Here is a 25064-nt window from a genome sequence, read left to right on the forward strand (position 1 = left end):
AGCTACTGGATGTGCCCCCAGTCCATCGAAAGTATGGACATCCCCCCGACCTCACGAACTTTGGCAGGGTCAGCAGTGAGGTCAAGGGTGGGCATATCAGCATTTACGAAAGTACACACTGCCTATTACCTTATTTAATCTGATAATAATTAGCATCAAAAAAACAAGTGGTGTTTTTTGGTCTTTTCCACGTTTTCCCCCACAGGACAAATTAAGGGTGCATTTACACTACAAATTAAACCCAGAGTCGAGGTGCTTTGTTCTGGAGTCAGGTGAGGTCCTGACTCTAAAGCTACATTGCACAGGGGTCATTTTCACCTTCACTGCCTGGGCAGTAATCTGGCGGAGAGGATAGCCCACCTGTGGTACAACCTGCCAGATTTCCTTCCTCTCTACTGCCCAGGCAGTGAAGATGAATATTACCGCCCACAAGTTTAAACTTGTAGTGTAAATACACCCGAAATTTACATTACATTTATAGACTGAGGTTCTACTGTTGCCAATTCTTTCAGGGTATGCCAAGAAGAGTGTATTGTGTGGAAACACTCTACCCATTATACCCTAAAGAAACTATTTGCAACCTTCTCCTTGTTCTCTTTTGTAGTTTAATTTCATTGATCATTGCTGTGCAGGGGTAAATCAAAAAAACACATTGAAGAATAGTAATATTACTGAAAATTCATTACTCTGTGGATTAAAATGTTCAACCAAAGGGCTTCAATATGACCCAAAATCTTTCCTTTTGGTTTGAATTAATAGTACCAAAGAAATACTTTAAAAATCATGTGAGGATGTAGTGTATCAATGTCATGACCACAGCCCAGCAGGGGCTCTCTGCAATGTCACAATTTTGAGTTAATCTGTTCCATAATTTGACCTAATATAAACACGTGGTTTCCCTGCCTATTCCCAAGGTCCCAAATTATTGTGCAGATGTTTCAGTAGAAAAGGTATTTAAGGCAAAGGGTTCTGCAGGCTATAATAACATAATTGCTGCTGGTATGTCTCGTTTCCGTGGCAACAGTCACAGAAACAAAATAGTTGCAGTGTCGGAAGACCTCTCCCAGTCGCCAGTGAAGGATGGGATTTTCTGAGACCAGTCAGGAGTAATTCCAGGAAATAGATGCCTTACCAAGGCCAACATTTTCTGAAATAGAAAAATGGTTGGTGTCTAACTGGTCAATCCCTTTGACTAGGGCATTCAGTGCAGACTGCATTACAATGGTAGCCAGCACCACTATTATTTTCTAAATAAATGCTTTGGACTCTCAAAAGAGCAGCAACAGCAATTTGTATTTATTTTGCGCTTTCACATGGAGGAATGTCTCAAAGTGCTTTGCGTTGGGATGAGGAGAACACCAAGCAGCAGACAGGATAAGATTAAAGGTGGCATCGAAGCATGTTCAAATGGATAGATTTATTTTTAAACTTTTTGAAGGAAGGTTAAGAGCTAGCAAAGGGAAATGCTTTTGGGAGAGAATTCCAAAGGGCACAGGCATAGGTGGCTAAAATTTCAACCACTGATAGTTTAAGTAAAGGGAGCAGGGAACGGTCAGTAACCCAGAGTTGGATGAGTGGAGGGTGTAAAAACTGAGACACAAGACTGGGGAAGCAGCTGGATTTCTCTACCTGCCATCACAACTATACTCTATGTTATTGAAATAATATTGATAACAAGAAAGAGGGCCTTGTTAACACATGCATAGTTGCTTACTGTTATATTTAATTTATCAGAACAAAACCACCAATGAAAAAGAACTCAGAAAGGCTAATGAAGGATGGCTGATATGGAACATTGGAGCAGGAGTGGAATGTAGGAAGAGGAGCAGACAATTCAACCCATTGAGCCTGCTCTGACATTTTGTAAGCTGTGACGGCTCTATATCTTTTTAATCCAATTCCCTGGCCTTTCTCATTTTGTCTGAATGCCCTTAACTCCCAAGTAAGTATCTACTTCCCTCTTGAACTCTCCAATTGAGTCTGCATAAATTGCCTTTTGGGACAGTGCACTCCACATTTTCACAACCCTTTGTATGAAAAAAATGGAAAAATTCACACAGGTGCCATCAGGACCATTCTTCTGGAGTTGGAATCAAGGAATATTGTGGAAATGGAGGAAATGGTCACTTTGCAACTGGCCATGTTAAATCTAACCTGAGAGTGCTCAGTAATGAGTGCTCAAAATGGAAAATCTGTTCCATTCCACATCACTAACATCCCTCACTTTCTCCAACAAAAATCAATTGAAAAAGCATATTTTGTTTCTCTTGTGTCTGATGTAGACCTTCTATGTAGATTTCTGAGTATAAAATCACAAGATGTTAATACATATAGGCAATCAAATTTAAAAAGTAGGCCAACCAACTCTTAACAATGGTACAATGAAATCATTCTACCACAGACCAACCCAATCTAAATGTATCTCTGTCCACAATTTTTACAGTGTCAAACTAAATAAGCAATTACAGAAAAACAAGATTAATGGACACTGTGACAGCCAATGTCCTGACATATCTGGTTCAGTACAGCATTGTGGTATAAATACTGTAAGAGGATAAACCGTATAAGCTTTAAATTCAATTGAAAAATAGCAATAGTATTTTTAAGATTTTTTTGATCATCAAGGTGAATTTTGAAACAATGAGAAATCAAACAACAGTATCTTAAAAAAATAGCAAGCCTCCACAAATATTTTGTTTGTTTTACAATTGAGCTTAAACGTTTCAGTGCAGTATTCAGAAAACAGTAATGCACACAGTAACTACTTCTATTTGAAGCCAGATGTTTTAATGAAGAACAGAGGCTGCACAGCGTCGAGCAATGTTTGGGAAACATCCAAGGGGCCATGTTCAGTATGGAAAGCACCTCACACACCTGCAGCCAATCAGCAACACTTCGCAAAGCCAACCATTGAAAGGCTTTGGTTGTGACACAGAGAGAGATTAGCGTTATTTTGATGCATTAATTTTAAATGGGTTAACACCAATCTAGACTAGAGTGTAAAAATTATACACACACACATATTATATATACACATACATATACACACACACACATACATATCTCAAAATGCTAATGCTCAGAAAAGTAACTCACTTCACAGAGCTGTGAGAACAGGAGCAGATCTAAAGAAAAGATTGCCCTAGCACACAGCTGTTGTCAAAATATTTAGGGCCACAATATTGCTGTAGAACGATAAAAATGGCACAGCTTTGTAATTGCTTGGAGATGGCATATGGCTTGTTAAATTACAAGATGCTTTTTATTTCTTTTCACATTAAGTTGATTGGTAATCAAAAACCTATGATTACTAATAAATGGTCAGGAGACAAAACTGTACAGAATAGTGTGTTTTTCAAAATGTTCTCATAATTCACTGCATACTTGGGACATGCTGTAAGCACAACAATCATAAGTTTGCACTCTCTTTAAATACTAAATATTGACTGTACACATAATCATAGGCCTTTGATCAATACATTTGTTATGCAAATAAATATTAATGATGTGGTAATTCAGCAAGATTCTTCAATGTATAAGCACTTTTTAAAAAAGCTTTGCAGTGTTTTTACTCTTTCCTACATATTTTGCAATGATAGAGATTGTATTTGATTCATCAGCATGTTATTTAAGTTATAACACAGCCAATACTATTTTTTTTTAAGAACTCTTTAATTAACATACAGAAATATTATCCATGGCACACATTCTATCAAGCAAAGAAACCCTTTTGATCAGACTTTTTCTACTTGAGAATCAGGAACGATAGATTTTATTGCCACAGTCTAGAAGACTGAGCAGCTGCACTCAGCCGTTGCTTTCTCTGACATAGTATGAGGTAATTTGCACTTCGTCCATCGCTAAAATGGCCGATTGAATTCTATGGCCAAAGTGTAAAAAAATATTGGCTCTTGACAAAGTTGCAATTGTCAGTTTTACAACAGGGTGAATAAATCGAAGTTAGTCAGCATGAGAGAAAGGAGCAAAGAAGCCCTGCAAAGATGTCTCCCTTTACTGAAGTCAGTAAAACAACATAAACCTCAATTAGATCAATTCATGGGAAGAATTAACTTGCCATTCCTTTTGAACTTCTAACAATGTATATAATTTTTATGTTACACCAGCAGTCTTTGCTTAAGAAGCATATTTCTTACAAACTAGAATATTGGTAAGTATTCAAATAAAGAATACGAGCTGTGACTATAAAAATACAAGTTCAGTGACTTGTAGCTTTTATACGCAGCAAGTTGTAATGGTCTGGAATGCACTGAGAGGGTGGTGGAAGCAGATTCAATAGTAACTTTCAAAAGGGAATTGGATAAATACTTGAAGGGAAAAAAATTACAGGGCTTTGGGGAAGAGCAAGGGAGTGGGACTAATTGGATAGCTCTGTCAAAGAGCCAGCACAGGCACAATGGGCTGAATGGTCTCCTCCTGTGCTATACCTACTATGATAAATATACCAGATTTATAAAACTATTTAGCCCTCCATTGTCAATCTATTGTTGATGATGGATCTTTCTGCCTTGCTAACACTTTTCTTTCAAACTGCTTATTTTGGTGCTACATTGGTCTCTGAAATGCATTCTAATTTTGCCATTGAGCACGTAACACCACCAGTGTCATCAGCAGTGGAGGCTTTGGTTGCACAAGCCTTTGTCATGATCGGAGCATCTTTCATGAATGTTCTCACTCTTGTTTTGGAGCCTGTCAGGTCCAGACTCCAAGATATAGTCATAGCCAGCTATAATACATTTGAAGAATAGTTACAGGCAACCATGACAGAGGGAGTCTGAAACTTCATAGATGCTACCATTCTACACTGACACAGATCAGTGGGCAGAGAGAAGAGATACCATTAGCAGTGGTATGCACGGAGCACCTGGTTAGCAGTCATGTGCTATCATGTAGCCGTACACAATTGGCAGTGGATGCTGCATCTGAAAGCGAGAAACCCACAGCATCTATAACAAAGGAGATGCCTGGCACTGATGCCATCTATCAAAGTTAGTCACAGATACAGTTAGAAGTCATCATGTACCCTCTGCAGCTCACCGGTAGGCTGCAGCCATCCACCTGTGCTATTGTCTAAGCTAGGGGAGCACTTAGATGTCGACTTGGTCTACAACCAGCACAGAGAGGTTCATGACAAACAACGGCAAACGCAGCAGCAAAACACATTAAACTCAGCCACCACCATCACTGCACAGCTGATCAACATGAATCCTGTGCCTGTGAGCTACTTCTGTTCTACTGTCACATACCCGTCAGTGGGCACCATGCCCATGCTCTTGGACAGATAACTCCTCTGCACTGTTCACTTCTCTCATTGCTGTGGTGATAGCGAATTTAACTGAATAGGAGATTTTGAACTGAGTTCAGATCTGACCTGGAGTAAATATAGTCCCCACCGCTTATAGCGGGCGCTTTGGTGTTAACGCGATTTATCCACTATAGGAAGTGGTCGGTAAAACTGCGTCTTTGCTACTGGTTATTACAACGGCAAAACTCTGGTAACTTGGGGAAAGGACTGAGTACAGTGCAGTGCATGTTTTGGGAAGCAGGGAGGCTACAAAAGGAAATTGGTGCCTTCAAGAGGGTTAAACAGCGCATCCTGTAGCATCTCTTTCAAGAATGGTCTGATGACTGCTGTCTACCGAGGCAAAGTGTCTATGGACTGCAAGGGGTTGCAGTGGTTAGCAGTGGTATGCACCTGGTTAGCAGTCATGCCAGTGGCAGTTCTGTGCTATCATGTAGCCGTACACAATTGGCAGTGGGTGCTGCATCTGAAAGCGAGAAACCCACAGCATCTATAACAAAGGAGATGCCTGCTATCCACTGCTATCCACCAAAGGGCTCAAGTGGTGTCATAAGCAGTAGGATGTCATCCAAAACCTTTGCTGAGCTGACTATTTTGAGATTCATGGTCCAGGTATGTTATTTGGTATAGTATGTAATATGACAAGTCTGATGCGGCCACTGCCTGTAATAGCCGACTCACTTAATGTGTTTTAAGTGGGGCCTTTGTAATTGACTTCAGTGGAAATGGCAAATGGTTTGCGCCATTTGCCCGATATAGGTGGCTGCCCGTGATCAGCATGGACTGTGTAAGTGGTGGGGATTTTTTGATGCAGCTTTTGAGTTGTGAAATATTGCACCATATACCGTCAAGAAGGCCTTAATAAACAAAATTCAGACTTATTTTCTCTTTTTTCACAAATCTGTTAAACTCCTTTTATTGGAAGGGTAACAATGTTCAGGTGTGTGTTGAACAGGGACAAATTGTTACTGCTTTCTCACAACATTACACTGCATTTTACTCATGTCCACTTTTTCATCAAAATTAGCACAGAGTGGAATGTCAGCCCCTGTTGGCCACTGCACTGTGAGCCTTGCATATATATTCTGATATTAAAGCTAATCTCTTGTAGGAGGTTGCCAAAATGTGCATGTATGTGATAGAACAAATTTGACCTACAACTAGCCCTGTTTGCCCTTTATAGAACCAGACAATAATATTTACCGTCAGCCTTTTTACATTGGGTAAGATTTATTGTGTGACATGATTTTGTTACTGGTGAGAGCCCTTGATATGTTTTCAATTATTGTTCAAATAAATGTCTGTGATTTTCTGCTTCTACTGATATAAATCACCAATATAAATGAAGTATTGACCATTACAGGTGGAGGGCCCCAGTGCCTCTTTTAGAACATTAGGAATTTTTATACGATTACAAAATGACAATAGTTTCCTGATAAAATATGCACATTTGTTTATTATTTTTCTTTACTTTAATATGGTTTCAGGATAGTCAATGAAAGGAACCAGTTACCATTCTTGGCAATCAGATTATGCAAGTGAGTGAACAGCCCCCGAGCTGCTACATTCATTAAATGCATATTTACCATGAAATATCAAACAGGTTAATGAAAGTTTTGGTCAAGTACATTTCAGTTAAACAGTCAGTACCTTGTGTGTTTTAAACTGCTTAACAAACATGTAAATGGATTTTCTGACATTAGCCAACAAAAGCAATCAGTAAAAACAGAACTGATGGGATATTGTTATATCTCAAAAAAAATCCTTGAACAAACAAGTACAGCAACTACAAACCGTCTCATAGGGATGTAATGGGGTCAGGAAAAAACATTGTTTAAACTAAAGCAAGCTGGTTCAAATTGATCAGGAAAGAATGTTTCTCCTAAAAGTTTTTTTTTGTGTTTTGCTATTTTGCCATTCCAGTGTAAAACTCCAAATGATTACATTTTCTTTCATTTCCGCCTCTCAAGGAACAACACTGATGCATTAATGCCAATTGGCGCAAAGGTGAAGGCAGTTTTATACTGGGGGTCTGTGTTGTTTGCTGTCTGGCTTGAGCCAACTCAAACTCATTTTATTCAAGACTTCATTCTGCCACAGAAATGGTATTACCTTCTCACTCATCTAGACCAGGTTTGAATCATGGTGCTATAAATGAAAGGGCACCATTCTAACACAATGTCCCTCCAGACCTCTAGGGCATTATGGGTTACTGCCTTCAAATGCTATTATTTGTGTCTAATGTTAATAGGTAATTACTGCTCTGAAAGGAATTTAATATTCTATGTGGCAATAAGTCACGTTAATCATGAAAAAAACTGATTACTCATCCCTTGTCTTAATTTTCCTACTGCTTCAATGTTCGCCCACTTTCTTTTTTATCCTAAAGGCAGTGCCTCACCCTGAGTTACACTCCTACTGATGCTAGCAGTCCTCCAGTATGTTATCCATGTAATATTTTTCATACATGAGCCCAAACAATGAGTGCTAAAATATTCAACCATGGGGCCATCACACCAAGACAGTGGTCTTGCACAAAAATCTGCTTTCTATCTGGTTTATGGAATACAGTACTGCAAAACATTTGTTCCAATATTAAACTCAAATAATAATCTGTTAGCAATTTCTGACTCAGATTTATTGGCTCGTTTTAATCTTTCATATGTCTCTATTCTCCATGACCATTTCCATTGCTTGGCCCATGATACATAAAGACTTTGTTTCCTCCCTTTCCCATTGCCAAAATGTATCTTAATATACTTTGTGGCCAAAGAACTGCAGTGTCTTAACATCTGGAAATTTTAGGCCTTCACATTTGCTGACTAGATTTGTTCCCATAAATACCCTCGAGGTGCATACATTTAGAACACATAAAAAAAACTGAAATGTTGAATTTTCCCCAGAGGTCAGTTTTCATCCGCCAACTACCAGACTTAAGGATTTTTTCCCCTCAGTCTCATTATGTTTATTTTGCAACACATTTGATGTCTATTTTTCAATAACACATAATATATTACATCAACTGACTTGAATAATCTGTCAGTTCAACTAACTATCATTTTTGAGTCCACGTTGGCCGTGTGTTTAAACAACACCATCTTCTATTTCACTTTCTATTACTTACACTATGATGGCTTTGGAGCAGTGCCTTCAGGTGGAATAAGTGTTTGGACAACCCTGGCAGTGGTTCTCAATAATGGGAATACCCCTGGAACTTGGCTGCAGTGTGCTGAGGATGACATCACCTGAACACAGAATCCAGCCTACATAACTTTGTTCTGTTCAACAGGAAGTGATTTAACCAGATTTGAGAAGCTATCTGTGGCTGCTACTAACATAAAACCCATAAGAATAGTCAGGGATGACGATTGCCATTTTTTTCCTCTACAGACTCTAGAGAACATACAATAGCATAGAGAAGGTATATTACTCATTATGTGAATAGGAAGCAGAGTCTAACTGGGAGATCACACCATGGACAAGCAAGCATGAGCACTTCACACTTAAAATTCTGTCTTTTGGATCTCTCCATCTTAACTTTGGACTCATTGCAAATGTTCTACGGTACAACTTCAGTTCTTGGAACTGCTGCAATTAGTATTGCAATTACCTTAACTGGCCACAAGTGCAGTTCAATCTCTCAATCGATTTAAATTGGGCTCAGAAACAATAACTGTAGCTTTTACCTATGAGCAGATACCAAAGACACGTGCCAGTTTTTGGGTTTCTAAGTACGTCAAAGGTACTTAGATCATCAGGTCAGCTTTCTGGTCATTTTAATATTAAATCTTGATTTACCTTATCAAATGGCTAATTTGTTACCAATGTAAAATGGGTACAGATTTCCTGGGCTATTGCCACTATTTCAATATTACTTTTTTGAGATTAGGTAGTCCAGCTATTATGGGTCATTTGCCTGAAAAATGGAACATCACAATTAAAATTGTTTTAGTCAAAATAGAACATTTTGTACTGTTCGCATCTATTCAGTCTTCTGTGACTTGTAAAACACAATCTTACTTTGTGCTATTTTGCTGTCTAGATTTCTAACTGCTTATTTACAAGCATTAGTTGTAATCTCATCTGATCTCAGCAGATGTTAATAGCGGAGATGAATCATAGATTAATGTACCAATGCTTTGTGGCATAGCATGCCAGTGTTCAACTGTAATTCCCGTGCAGCAAGATCCTGCTCTCATCCAGATTATCAGGAGAATATTGCAAGCGGAGAGTTCAGGTTTCCTCTGAACACCTTGCTTTTATTCATAGCTCAACGGCAGTTTCCATAGCTAGACCTAAGGTCCGATTTTAACTCGGGGTGAGAGTGCGGTGTGCGGAGTTGGGATGTACAAGAAGCACCCATGACAGTGCCAGCATGAGGCCCAGGACATTTTAACTCCCATGCCTCATCTATATAATCCAACTCGAATTGCTGCCCAAACCCAGTGGAAATCGTTACTTGGCCAGCCAGTCAGCAGCAGGCCACCACCGTGAACCAGAGAGAACGATCCCCGACATAAGATAAGTCATGGAGGGAGGGGCGGGGGTCCGGAGGTAATCACGGTCGGGAGAGGGGAGGGGAAGACCACGGCAAGGGAGGCCCAAGGTCTTCCTGGCCAACAAGGAAACCTTAAGAAAAAGATTAAACTTACCTGGGCCTTTTCTGGAACTGATCCTGCCTCGAGTCAGGTTTCACTGGGTGTTCCGGCCCTGGGCATCACTGCTATGATTGGCAGTTAAAATCACGTCGGGCTCTGAATAGCATTTAAATATTAATGGGGCCTGGCGGACATGGTTAGAATTGGGCCTCAAGTCTCTAGTAAACTGCATGGTGCAACCCGATTCTCTGCCGTGCATGGCTAAGTACAGTTGAGGCTGAACAATTAATCTCTTTCTGGAGAATTTGTGGGATGTTCACTACGCTCTCCAGTTACCTCAGAAAAATAAGATGCCAGACTAGGCTGAACTACTTGTTCTGATATAATTACAAATAAATTACATTGAAGCCAAAAGATGCTAATTTAGTACAATAATCAAAATTCTACAAATACACAACATTCTAGCAGTCCTCTCAGCAAATTCTCGGTAATACAATCACTGATGGTGATTTTAAAGTTCCTATTCTGCACTAAACATATGGTAGGCAAATATAGAATGGAGATCACAAGAGTGTCCTTTCTTTGATGTAGTAGCAGAGCTTTTGAGAACGAGCAATTTCACTGATTGAGACATCAAAGTAACAATGATTACCCATAACAGTAAAGCTAATCCCAAATCACAGTTCACATTAAATTCTTTGATCAATTATCTGCTTAGCTGCAGATGGGGTGTCTACCATTTTGTAACATGGTGAAGAGCCCTAGGTATTTTAAAATCATAATAAAGACAGAAGTTTCTGTTTCTGTCCCAGAAAGATTGATTACTTCCCCATAGAAAGGAAAAAGAAAATCATTGCTCAAATTATTTTGGACCACTTTCATACACGCCTGGTAACCACTCACAAATTGGCTGGAGTTTGGGAGCAGGTATTCAATTTGGCCTCTTTTTCAGGGAAGGAAGAATAGCACAAGTAGACCCAACAAAATAGGGAGGCAAACCACTTAAAGAAAGGAAGGAATATGCATTCAAAAAATTAAACTAATGAATGTGAGCAGTCATGATAAGGTACACTTCACTTTTATGTGCTTAGTTCTAAACAGCCCCACAACTGCAGTAAAATCTCAGGTGTGGGCATTTTTTGTTAGTCACCATTCATTCAGGCCTTGAAGTTTAATGCCATAACTTAGTGCTTCAAACCATGGATGTCCCATGGAATTTATAGCACAAACATTTTATCGTATGTATGGTGATGCCATTTAATAAATTCTTGGTTGTCCTTGATCACAACTTCAAACAAAAACAAACATAAGTGGGTCCTCAGTTGGACTTTTGACCAGCACTTTACTTGGGCATTAGCACTGGACTATATTTCTACCCATTCATAGTCAACAGATAGGATTTGTCGATCTATTTTTCTATCAGCATTTATTTTGCTAAACCGTTGAAACTAAACTGCCAATCTTGCAGCCTAGAGCAGCATTGTGGGTGGTCCATAAATTTAATGGGCAGATGGCATTTTGCCAAACGCAGTAAGATTTCAAACGACATTTCAGCCCTTATCTAATATGCTTTGACCATGACTTCAGTGCGCAGTTCTTACTGGTTCATAGAACATATTTCAGAAATTGTACAAAAGTTTTATCATAACATTTGGAACAAACATGATACAAATTTACCCACACTCATCATCCTATACATCTTACATCTGATAGAAAGGAATGTAAGGTGTACAAGTGTAATAAATTAAATAGGCAGGTGGTGAAGGATAGAATACAAGGGCCTGGTCTTCAGTTGCTTCCAAGCCTTTATTCACAGAGATCAACATTACCCACACCCTAGATAAGCTGTCATATAAATGGACACAAAGAGAGTCCCCAATTGATATGCACCACCTGAATATAATTAACACTAATTGATATAAATCATATGGAAACAATTAACACAAGGCTGGTGAATTTGAGCAAATTTAAATTATACATTTGTCTCTAATTATTCATTCATGACTCGTTAACTGATCTGATAGCAGAAATTATACAGTCTCATTCTGTTTTGAAAGCTAGTCAATTGTATGTTAACTTCAAATTCTGACATCATGGGCTCAATGTTCAAATGGCGGCGGGATGGCAGGGGGGGGGGGGGGGGGGGGGCGGGTGGGGGGTGGTCAGTGGGCACGCGGCAAACCCGGATAATAAAATCTTACCGTTGCCCATGCGATCACAAGGTAATTGACGCTCATTAATCTTGTTTCCGGGTCTCACGCCCGGATTGACAGGCTGGCTGCCGACAGGAGCTGCAACGCTAAGGTGGGGTGTGGGGGTGCGGTGGAGAAGGGTGGAGAGAGAGAGAGAGAGAGAGAGAGACGGACGTCATCCGGCACTGGAACAGAGAGTGGGGTAGGGGGGACATCGGACATTGTCAGAGAGGGGAGGACATCGGGGGGGTGAGACATCGGAGAGGGGGACATCGGACATCGGAGCAGGGGGGTGCAGATGAGATCGTTTGAAAAGTAGGTTTTTTTTTTAAAACTTTGTGAAATGTTTTTTTATTTAATTTATTTTTGCTTGATCCAGCCCTTCACACCTGGTCACCAGGCATGAATTGGAAGCCGTGGGAAAGCCGCCCAGGTAAGTTGAAAATAGTTTTACCTACTATGTAACAAATAAAGTACCTTAAGTACCTCAATTAGGTACATTTGTTTCTTTAAATATCATCCTGCCATCTATGTGAGGCACGGAAGTAGATGGGTTGGAGCCGGGTTCTTTACCCACTCGGGATTTTCCCAATTTTCCCAGCCCCCCACCCTCAATGCACCCGGACATCAATTTGAAAATCGAGCCCCATATGTTGGTTTTACTCTCCTATTTTGAATAAACTTTCCTAATAATATTGATTCCTTTTCCTTATGAATTGACTGGCGTGAAGAGTGGACAGCAGATCTCCTATAAAACACCATATCACCTCCGACCCTACAGTCCATCAACCTCAATTCAACTGGCCACGTCGTACTTGGGCACTTCTTGACCGCTCAGAACAGGACAGGGATAGTGGCACCTCAAATCGGCACCTATGGGGCATTCGTGATAACGACAAATACAAATCATGCCATACATGGTTTAAAAATGCCCACTAACTAAATCATCTGGTGGGTTGCGCACCTTGGAAGCTGGTGATGATAATACTGTAGATGGGTGGAATTATATACCGAGTCTACAAACGTTGAATAAATAAAAGCTTCAATTATTCAAGTAACAGAGAGGAAACTGATACAATGGAGTGACTAAGAGTTCAATTCCTTCTGAGTGTAAAGTTAAAAGAAAAATTATTTTTAATAAACTGTCAGTTTTTTTAATTACCTTTATCTATTGTGCATGCAAAACATGCATATTGCTATCCTACTCCTCAGCTGGTGCAGTAGCCAAAAATACACTATAATATTATAAACTGTTTCCTTGAAAAATATTTAGTGCCTTCATCTCTATCCTGCCACGAGGAACTGAGCAGGTGTAGATGAGGGAATGGGTGTAAAAGTTCACAGTGCAATGCACTAACATGCACCTTTTTCTAAGCTCTCTACTTTTGTTCGTACGGCATCACCTCTGTGTTGCTTTCCAGCCCACCTGAAGCTTATTTAAGCTAAACTACAACAGAGGTAGCAATAATATATAAGATGTCACATGTTTATATGTGGGTGCACATAAAATGTCTTATGAAAGACAGGCAAAGCCAGCAGTGTCACTATTAAATCATGTTCCAATTGCATTACTTATTTCATTAGGAAGAATTATATCTAACAATTAGTCTGATGACAAACAATATATGTGGCAAGTTTTCTAAACAGTGTTGTATTGGAGGAAAATATAGCTTGTAGCCATTACATCTCCTTCACGTAATGCATTCTGGGAACACACCGTGACCAGCTTATGTTCTGCAGCTGTATTATAAAACTTTCCAGAGAATTTTGGATCATATAAACACAAGAAATGTTTTGTTTAGAAGCCAAAATTAACTGGAAAGTTTTATAACATAGCTCAAGCTGCATACAATTATGTCATCCTCCCCAGAATGCATTGCATTAAGAAGCAGCTGAATTTCAAAAAAATTAAAGTGACAAGCTAGATTTGTCACAGTAAATCAGCACAGGATTCAGAACTTGAGAATATTCTGTTTGTCGGTAATCTAATAAATCTGCAATTGTTTACTGTCTTCATTATCGTCCCACTCTCTTTGCTGCAATATCTGTTTTCCTTCTTACTGATACTTGACTGTATAACTAAAGAAACTATAAACTTTAAATAAATTGGAATGATCAGCTATACTTCCCCTTTAAGGCACAAAAATGGATGAATTTATCACGACAAACTTATGGGTCAAATACTGAAATACAGGTCTAAACTTATGGGTTTACTTTTGCTGCCAGAAGTGCGGTGGGGTAGAGCTTCCGTTTGCCCAATTGCCCTGACATGACTCCACCAACAATCGTGGGGTGGGCTCATTTTAATATTACTGGGAGGGACAAAGATGCAAGTTCTGCCAGCAATTGGTGAGTTACGCCATAGAGGCCTGGAAAATACATGGAGGGAGGGAGCATTTCAGGATTTAAAGCTGGACGGCTCTTAAACCTGAACCAGTCGGCTGAATATTTCCAACAGAAACCAGTAAGAAGACAGCATAAAAGTTATTGGGGTGTGACAAATATTCTTCTGACTGAAATTAGGCACAGGAAGGATGGAATAGTGGGAGTGGACGGTTAGAGACCTGCTAACACTGCAGCTAGGATCATGTGGAAGGGGATGGCACAGGCTGTGAGCGACAGCTCATTGTCCCCCAACACCCCATTCCCCACCCCCTATCCAATGTGGGAAGAAGTTTAATGGCCTCAAATCTAAGTGTGTTAGCAGCAAGCTGTCATTTATCTATATTTTACACTTTACAGACTACACACTGATATTAACCCTAAAATGTGCAGTTACAAACTTAAGGGTATAATCCTGTGAACAAAATGAACTGTACCGACTCCTTCACAATTACATGTCATCATTGGTGAATCCTGCAATGCACACTTGCCCTTTGAAGAGTCATTTTCTCTATAAAAAGTGAAGTGGTACAAATTCTACTGGAGTTGTCAAATAAACCAGTCGGTGATTGCAAGTAACAACTATTCTGTTCTCAATCAGGAAAAAAAATGAAAATAATTTGCAGGAACAATGAGCTACAACAGCAGACATTTGCCCGTAAACCCATCAGGTGGGGGGAGGGCAATTGAGATACAGGGATCCCACTCTGCTGAGGCCAAAGGGGAAGGGGAAGTGGGATGTCCTGCACTAGTTAGTTTGTGTAGAACAAGTACTAATCAAAGATTCTAAAAAAAAATTCCAGTTTTCTGGCACTCATACTCTGAAGAGAACCTTACATGTGCAGAACAGTAAGGAAATAATGGCTCGTGGCATTTCTCTGTCTTTTTCAGTCCACAGAAGCTGAAAGCAGAGAAGAGGAAGCATAGAGAGAGAGAGAGAAAGAGAAAGTGACTCAATGGCAGGACCCTCAACAGGAAAGGCAACCAGGAAGATATCGCCCACACCACCATTCCCCTTTCATTCACCAGCTCGGATCGAGTCACTGGGGGGAGGAGATATAGGTGGTCTAGATAGGCAGTGAACACTGGGTGCTGCGCAACTCACAAGCCAGGAAGTAGAGGCAATGAATGTGGAGAAGGATGTTTCTAAGCAGAAGCTAAGGAAATATCAGGCCTTAGTTGAAGAATATCTGGATGATGATCTCAGGGGTCCTGCCATGAAAAGAAAATGCTAACAGAGCATCTTCAAAAATGTGCAAAAGATGGCAGGGCTGGCAGCAAAGTCCAATGTCATCCTTTATGGCAACCTCAGAGAGGGCTTCTCAACAATGCAGAGCTGCCTGGAGCAATTAGCAGCTGCAGGAATCTCTGCCTATGTCCTACAGAACAAAAATGTCTGGAGGCAAATCATCACCTCCGATGAGCAGGCTTTGACTGGTGGCATTCAAGCCTTAGGTGATGGAATGGAGAAAGAAACTATGGAGGACGCAGAAAGCCCCTACTTCACAAAATAACACTGATAGCACATTGGAGGGAGCCCCCAGACCCATCTAAGTACCTGAATCTGCCCTTCAGCATGCCAATGACCTATTCAATATGAAATCAAGTGTGAATGTGAGCCTCATTTTAATGTTCCTCCAATTCACTAGTAGACCTTCTCAATGGTGTTAGAAGCCACGCTAGTGCTGGATAATGTTTGTCTCCAAGATGCCAGTCAGTACCTTGTCGTTGATTCTGAAAGAGTGCAGGTACACTGGATCACCAAAGGGTATATGAATCATGGCACTTCCCTGAATACTGAGCATTGATGTGCCTAAATCTGTGCCTGTAATGGCGCACTATTTGAACATTGAGGAAATGAAAGCCCTTGAATGGTTCTCAAAATTCCCACATTTTTCATATCATCAACAAGGATATGACTTTTGGACTTTTATGGCAGAGGACCCAACTGCTGGGTTAAATATGGATCCCTGCAGACATGCCCGGGCTTGTTGGGACAGTGTGGATTGTTCCTGAAAACCAGACAATGAGAGTAGCCCTTTAAAACAATCAACCCAGAGAAAGACTTCAGCTTACATGAAACTAAAGCCCATCAAAACCTTGCATAAATCAATCAATGCAATTATGCAAACCCATCAATACAATGGCTTTCAGTTCAAGCCTAGTTATGGGGACAGGAAACCAACAATCACCGGAAGAAGCCCACCATAATCAGACAAAGAACTAACCTTGTTTTGGGAATCAGATAAGAAATTCGAAAAACAGTATAACTGGGGACCAGTTACGAAGCAGGAAGATTGGTTTTGGAGCAGGTTCTAAGCAGTTCAGCTTTAAACAGCAGTTTTGGAGCAGCAACAAGGCAACCACAGCCCTACACGAAGATCGTCCACCCACAACTGCGCCTTACCGTACCAACAGACTCGATCCAACTGAAGAACCTTCGTAGATTCCACAGACCAGGACCACGTGGGGACGGCAGGGCCCAGAGGACACAAAGAGCGTACCCCAAAACTGCAACCGGCTTACCTGGCTGGATTTCGAACTGTCAAGGAACCCTGGTTTGGTGAGCATGATTCCTGACCTCTCCTAGTTCAATTTAGTTAGGTTTTGGGGGTGGGACAAGGGTAAGGGGATTAGTAGGGTGATTTTCCCTCGTTATGCCATGTGTTCCCCATTCTTAACTAAGTGTACTTTGTATCTCAGTATTATCCTAATGTTATAAGTTCATTTGTGACTTCAATAAACCCAGTTTCTTTTCTTGTACCAAAACCAGCTGTCTGCTGCATTTTTTGTCACAACCCCCAAATAAGTCTAAGGTCTAGAACCCAGGGAGTGGGAGCGATTCGGACCGCTCAGTCGTCAGAGGTGAAGCTGACACACACCACCACCCCCTACACCCTTTCAATCACATTGACACTAGGGGCTTATATGTGCACGACTGCAATCTATTACTCCAAGAACTTGTGGAAACCCAGCGATCTGATGAAAATTAATGGCCCACTCAATCAATTGTCTTGCTCCTGTATCAAATGTAACAGCCTTGTCTGATCTTGACAAACAGTCCATTAATTATAGAAGGATGGACAGCACACTAACTGACCTGGCTGAAGTTACCTGTTGCTCCTTGGAATGATCCAGTAGCCAAGAAATTAAGCACAGTAATCATTTTATGAGGCACCGTCAGCACTGTCCTGGTTCTTGAGGAAATTTGCAGATCTCCTAGATAATTCCAGCCCCTCTAGGTGGATTCACAGGGTTTATGCCCTACCAAACCACTGGAATTTCAGGGCCACAGTATATAATATTTTACACTATTATTGGGGGATATGCTCAGTTATACAAATACATTTGATTTCTTTTGAAATTTTTAGTAGACTAAAATAGCTAGGTTAGAGAGGGGGAGAGAATGACTGAGTATAAATCACCAGCCAGCCATGGGGGTGAGAAGAAGGAGTGAGACTGCTAGCAGTGCTGGTGTTGTAAATAAAAGACAGCGACTTCTCCACATTCATTCAGCGAAACAGAGGGACAAAACAAATGCTGGTACCAATATAGCATTAAAATGGATGATGTGCAGGCAAGTTGCTGGGCCTGTTTAAAGGACATTTAAAGCATGGAATTAGAAATAACAATTCAACCCATTGAGTTCATTCCTTGCACAAGCCATTTAAAATCCATTATTTCTTGGACTCTTCCCAACCTAGTTCATCTCTAGAGGACAGATTCAGCAAGTTTCTCATTGCTCCTCCCCGCTCCCCACCCCAGACCGCAGCCCCTCCACTTGAAAACAGCTTTCCATCCTTATTAACTGGATGATGTATGCTTGAATCCACTCCCAAGATTCCATTCATGACTCTCCCCTTCCACCCAACTTTCCATTCTGCTCTAACATGCTCACAGTTGTCAGTGGAATGCTTGCCTGTACAGAGTTTAAGTAAAATCAAATCTAATGTTGTGCAACATCTATGTAAAATTGTTGGATAAAGTTCTGGTTACCCAAGTTCTCCAGTTACGCAATCTTAGTAATGACACTGGCGATGTGTTGCAGACTTTATTTCTTTTGTTGTGAATTGTGAACTATTGTGTACATTCAGGTCAGGGATGCAAGTCCTAGGGCTGTGAAGTCTGAGAGGCAGTTCATGGTCTAAATGTCACCCTGCAGTTTTGATGATCTAGCCCACAAAACTCCTGTCAGTTCTTTCCTTGTGCACAAAGCCAACTTAAGCACCTTCACGCTGTTTAAAGTTCCCAGTCTTTGAAACGGTTCCTCCCTGATTGGTTGAAATTGCCCAACCAGGGAACATCTTTTGCCAGTTCTCCAAGCCTGGTAATTTTAAGGAGCTAAAGCATTTTCTCATACTTCCCAGTGTTGCTTTAATGGCCTCCGCCAGATGTCTTCCTGTGCTTGTGTTCACAGGGGAAGGGATTAAAGCAGGGATTCAATTCTTAAAGATTAAGGAATCTTTCCAGAAGATTACTGTGATCTGAAACGGGGAGAAAGGAGCAGAAAAGAGAGAGAGAGAGACGGATAGACAGACACAACCAAATGGAGGAGAAAGAGTACCAAATGTGAGAGTGCAGCAGAGGACAGAGAGGAAAGACAACCAGAAACAAAGTTGTTGGAAGGGCAAGAGGAGAGCAAAAGAAACAAACTTTGAGGTAGGAGGAGGAGGAGGATGGGAGGCCTCGCATAGTCTCACTTTATGATGTATGGGGAAGGGTCTCACTTTTAGTGCATGGGACTCACATTATTGCAGTCTGCATACTGGTTTTGACATCTATATCCAGCCCCTGGTTCCACAAGTTTGGAAATCCCTGTTCCACTGAATGGAAATGTTATTACTTTGGCACCCTGTGTTAGCATTAGACTCTCAGGTAAGTACAACATAGAGAAAACCTCCACCTCATCTTCCCCAATAGTAAGTTACAATTCACTGTTGCTAATAACAACGAACAAACACACAAGGGAGTGGGACTAATCGGATAGCTCTTTCAAAGAGGTCAAATGGCCTCCTTCTGTGCTCCAATTCTATATGTCAGTCCTCTACCCATTATTCTTACAGAAGCATTAATCGATTTAAAATGCATTAATGCCTCCATTATAGCCCACAGAGGAATGTCATAAAAACATGTTAAGCATTCGTCCACTATTAGTGTCAACAGTAGCTACCATCCTGATGTGCCTAAACCACAGCCTCAGAAGAGCATCCCTTACTGCAGTGCTGTGAATTTTTCCAGTTCCTACACCAGCCATCTTATACTCATTGAGTGGTATTGCTAACTTGTGACAAATTATGTGCACGTTTGTGCTATCAACTCACAAAAATAGGGAGCTGGGTTGACTGTCCCAAATCATTTAACGTAAAGGTCTTACAGGCAGCAGAGAGGGAAGACTTTCATCCCATCAATGTGACTTAGACTCAAACCCAGGTCCTAGTAATGAAACTTCATTCTGCTAACCTATTGAATCATCATATTTTTTCCCTTCGTTGAGGGTTCTATAACAAGGGGACATAGATTCAAGGTAAAAGGCAGGAGGTTTAGAGGGGATTTGAGAAAGAACTTTTTCACCCAGAGGGTGGTTGGAGTCTGGAACTCACTGCCTGAAAGGGTTGTGGAGGCAGGAACCCTCACAACATTCAAGAAGCATTTGGATGAGCACTTGAAATGCCATAGCATACAAGGCTACGGACCAAATGCTGGAATATGGGATTAGAGTAGACAGGGCTGATGGCCGGCGCGGACACGATGGGCCGAAGGGCCTCTATCCGTGCTGTATGACTCTATGACTCTATTTGGAGACTATATTAAAATCTCAACACATTAGCTGCAATGTGAATCTCTCCACAGTATTCAAAGTAATTATACGTTTGAATAACATAGAAATGGGTCATTTATTGTAACCTGGAAAATGGAACAAGCATTAATGTATCATGTTTACAGGTATGATAGTGTAGCGATTGTGTTACTGGACTAGTAATCCAGCAGAATAAGAGTTCAAATCAAGGCAGTTTGAAAATTTGAATTCAGTTAAAAATAAATAAATAAAACTGGAAATAAAAAGGCCCGGGCCATTTTACCTCTCAGGCCTCATTTAAATAGACCAGGCCCGCCTGCGGCCCAAACCAACTGTCAATAACGTAAGGCTGGTGGAGGCGCAGCCAGGGACCTGTGAGAATGGTCCCCAGAAAGGCAGGGGAAGGAGGGAGGTCCCAGGCAATCATGGGAAGCCCGGGGCAGGGGAGGCCCAAAGAAACCTATATTTAAAAAAAATCAAATTTTAGGCCAAAGGGCAAATTTTCCTCTCTCTTTCTCTCTCCCCCCAACCGCAAACCCCAACCCCCCGCCCCCACCCAGCTGAATTTGTCAGATGGAGCCCCTTGGAAGAGCCTTGTGTCTGGAAACAGGGATTGCTATTCAACCACTCTTGAGGCCTGCAGCTGCAGTACTGGCCATTGGCTGTAGTCAAAAGGGCCAGAAAGCCTCCACCCCTAAATATCTAGTGAGGATCCTGAGAAAAAGGGCACTTTCCTTTTTACGTGACCTTGCTGCCCACCCCTCTGAGCTTCTCCAATCTAAGGGGAGAGGGACTGGGTTCAAGGCCCAAAGCCTACTTCTTCTGGCCACCTTTCCTAATGGGCAACTGACCAGGCATTGCGGGAGGAAAATGAGCCAGTAATAGTACAGACAATAGATGCCAAAACAATCACACTTAGCTGTGTTCTTTTCCCCAGCTGGTTTCGTTTTTTTCTGTTATTAAATTGCACATTTATGCTACTGTCTTCCTCTCCTCAGAAGTGAACAATCCTACCTCGGCTGGCATCTAGATAAACCAATACCTGATCCAATCATAACTGCACCACTCCCATTTTCTTCCATTAGGGTGAAAAGTCATCATCAAGCAGAACCCTGATCCAAGCATAACATTTTCTGCCAGATTAGTTCTGCATTGATCATGGTTCAATTGTACTGAAAACACCCAGTGCTGTATCACTGAATCCCTTCATTGTGTTGTATTATTCCCACGACAAACTCATAGTGCAACCCTCTCAACATACTTCTAAACAAAGCCCCTCCTGTTTCCTTGTATCATTTTGAGCATCTCATGTTTTTAATTTATATTCAGTGGTACGTGGTAAAGGAGTGCCAAAAACAAACATTCACATATTAAGCCCATCATTCCTTGATTTCATTAAATACTATTTTATTTTTGAAAGAGATAGCTCTTGTAGTTCCCAGCTACTCTCTACAGGGGAAATGTTTTAATTCTTTTCAATCAAGTCAACTGTTCTGTTTTTTTAAAAAAATTTTATCAGAGTAGTTATGTCACTAAATGAATATCCTCATTCTCTGTAAAACAAGCAACAAATAAATCCTAAATTAAAGCTATAATAAATGACATAATACAACATCAGGCTTCCTCCTGTATAAGCTCACTTCAGTTTTAGGTCGGAATACAGTAATCACCTTGAATAGGTGGACTATAGAAAGCAAGTGTGAAATGCTTGTGTAGTATTAGTGCCATAAATTATAGTGATTGCTTTTGAAATGGTTCCAGATCATGATCACCATGAATATTAAATGTACTTAGATTGTTTTGCTCAATTTGTGCATTAAACTCCACCACTAGGGGGCTACACGCAGCCCCATATGCTTCTGAAATTTTGGAGCCTTATGAGATTGTACTCTTACCTTGCAAGACACACATTTCAAAGCACACCCTATAACGGTTAAAATTAAATAAAAACCCAGAAATGCTGTTGGTCAGTCATCTATAGTCAAGCTTTTCTATAAATAAGTTATAGACTTCTTATTTTACTCTCTGTGATTCATCCCATTAAAAACAGCGATTTAAGTGACAAGCAATTGGTGATGATACTTTTAAAAGACAATCTTTTATTAAAAGAATGAGATTTCTCCCCCACCACGCTATAAACCAGACAAACTTTCTGCACAATGTGTTAACTACTTTTCAGCCGTTGTTTCAGGAATTTTTGTTAGAAATAAGAACGATTCTGCTGAGGGTCGGAGGCTATTCAGTGATCCCGAGATGTACTCGTCTGCCACTTTAACAGATCAAGATTGCACACTCTCTCCTCCATGAAAACCAAATCATGAGAGATGCAGTGGGCAGACATGTGAGGAAACAGATTTTAACGATTTACATTCAATACAAAGCAAATATCATTACTTCAACAACTTTACACTGCTAACCAATCAGATTTAAAACTACTAGAATGCCTATTGTCAGGCCTGAAAAAACGATCATTTTTAAAATCTCATTTATAAATGAAAACATATATTTAGTATTTCATTCTGCAGATGTCTGTTTATTAAAGAAAATACATCTGATATAAATAAGAAAGCATTGACTTTTAAACCAAAATACAGATGTGTGTCAATCTACTCCTGCCCACCCCCAGCAGTTTGGCTCTTTGATTCTATTTCCTACCAGGTCTGTGACTTTTGACTTTTAATCTTTGCTCATTAATGCTTCCTTTAAAACCAAGCAAAGGCATAAGAAGAATGTTATGTTTGATGTGGATTTTATTTGGCAAGAGTGCACTGCAATGACGTGATCTGTAATCTATTTCCCTGTGGCTATATATCACAGTGGAATAAATTAATCAGGCAATTCATTTAAGGGGCTTTGGTTGGTGGAAAAGAATAGAAAACAGATTTTGGATCATTGTATAAGCTTTTCCCTCAGAAGCATACCAACATGCAGATGGTCTTTAAGTAATTTAAAGCTTACTTGTACTGTTAGGAAGCACTTGAACATTAAAAAGTGTAACTTTTAACAGCATCAGTGCTCAGTGATCCAAAAGGTGGTAGTTTCCTCACAGAAGCAACTTCATAAATGTACACATGGTATGCGTTTAATCAACTTCTTAAGCTTCAGTATGATGATCCACATTAAAGATATGGCAATCAATACATTCCAGTCGTAAAACCTTTGAAGTACATTATCAAACAATGAAGCGCAGTTTCAGATTCAGAGTTGCTTTAGTACCTCACAATTCTTAAGATGAATACAATGTGATTAGCAGCATAATTAGCATTTACATTATATATATATATATATTAGTGCAACAAATTACAAAATGAACACACCCGGCAAACAACATTTCTGTACGTAACTTCTGACTGTGGCTCTAACAACGCGTTGTTCTGTTTATTCTTGCCTTTAGTACCTCACACACCACAAATGTTAATGTTAGAATTCGACACCTTCAATTCTCCAACAATGGCAATAGTAAGCAACAGCAGCACCAAATCATTAGAATCACTTCAAGTGCTTTAAGAATTTACATTAAGTTTATACATCAAATATAAATTCCATTCCAAAAGCCAGAATATCAAAGAATACAAAATAAGCCCAATCAATACATAATCATGCAGGCCAAAATAACTCTAACAGTCCCCTGTAACAGGAAAGTATATAGCATTTATACAGTGAGCTACTTTAGTTCCAGACTTTCTTCACAAATCAGTAGTGGGAGACATAATACTGGAACTGGCAAGATCTAACGCAAGAGTCTGGATTGGATCAGACGCTGTCAGTATAACATAAAACAAAAGCTAATGCATATGTTCATTTATACAACGTGGCAAACAAGCCATCTGCCTCCTAATCAGTCCCATTGCAACTCAGGGGCCGTCTGTATTTCCAGAGAGAGAGAAAAAAATTACCAGTGAATTACTGAGGGTTCCGCCTTAGGGGGTGAACTTCTGATGCTCACGAGCGTAAAGATTTGATAAACTTTTGTTAAAGCAAATACTTGGATTTTAACCAAATGCCATTCCCGCTGTTCCACAACTGTGGTTTTCTCATGATTTAAGTTGTGTTTTACCAGGATGAGGCTTGTCATGAATGTAACAGGGATCTCGCTATTATGCTTGAAGAAGTTTTGTTAATTCCGATCTGGTTTACTGACACTTATTTCTTTTACATGAGAAAATTCTAAATACATGGATTTTCAATAGTGCAGAGCCTTCAATTAGTTAGTCCTTTGGCAAAACAGTACACATCTGCTAACTTTCTCAATAAAACATAAATAGTTTCCTGACATTGTGCAACATACATCAAAGAACATGCCATGACTATAAAAAGACTGTAGTTGTGAGGAATATAACTTACCGTTTTCTGTCCCAACCTCCTGATTTTTTACCAGTCTTAATTGTGCCAGTGTTATGGCAAAAAGCAGCAAAGTCCCCATGTGCACCAGGTTCCCCATGACTAAATATCAGACATGAGAGTCTGTGCGGATCAGTGGTAGAGTATCAATGCACTAACATCAAGTCAATGTGTTCCTGTTCCTTTTCAGCACCAGGCCCAGCTGAAACTCTGCAATGTCCCTTCTACTGGTAAAGCTTTAAATGGGATAACTCTTGGCAACTCTCCTTTTCCTGCCTCTTCCCTGAAATCAGAGCCTCAGATTGGCCCTCTAATGTTCAGGCTTGGATTTGATTGATACCAGTTTACTGAGCAACACACCCACATTGTTTAAAAAGTGAAGCAGACACTGATGATATTTAAAGCACTGTGGTGAGAATCTAATGAACATACTT

General features: G+C 40.3%; 1 protein-coding gene across 1 annotated transcript in view; it reads right to left on the bottom strand.

Annotated features, from left to right (window-relative positions):
- LOC137323784 (collagen alpha-2(V) chain-like) overlaps positions 1 to 24847 on the bottom strand; it is a 256252-nt gene extending 231405 nt beyond the window's left edge. Inside the window, exon 1 of the mRNA XM_067987707.1 lies at positions 24634 to 24847. Coding sequence (XP_067843808.1) covers positions 24634 to 24730 — 97 coding nt within the window. The 5' untranslated portion in view covers positions 24731 to 24847. The remainder of the gene's footprint in view (positions 1 to 24633) is intronic.
- Positions 24848 to 25064: the final 217 nt, after the last annotated feature.

Source organism: Heptranchias perlo, chromosome 7 (assembly GCF_035084215.1).
Source record: "Heptranchias perlo isolate sHepPer1 chromosome 7, sHepPer1.hap1, whole genome shotgun sequence".
In the NCBI taxonomy this organism is placed as follows: domain Eukaryota; kingdom Metazoa; phylum Chordata; class Chondrichthyes; order Hexanchiformes; family Hexanchidae; genus Heptranchias; species Heptranchias perlo.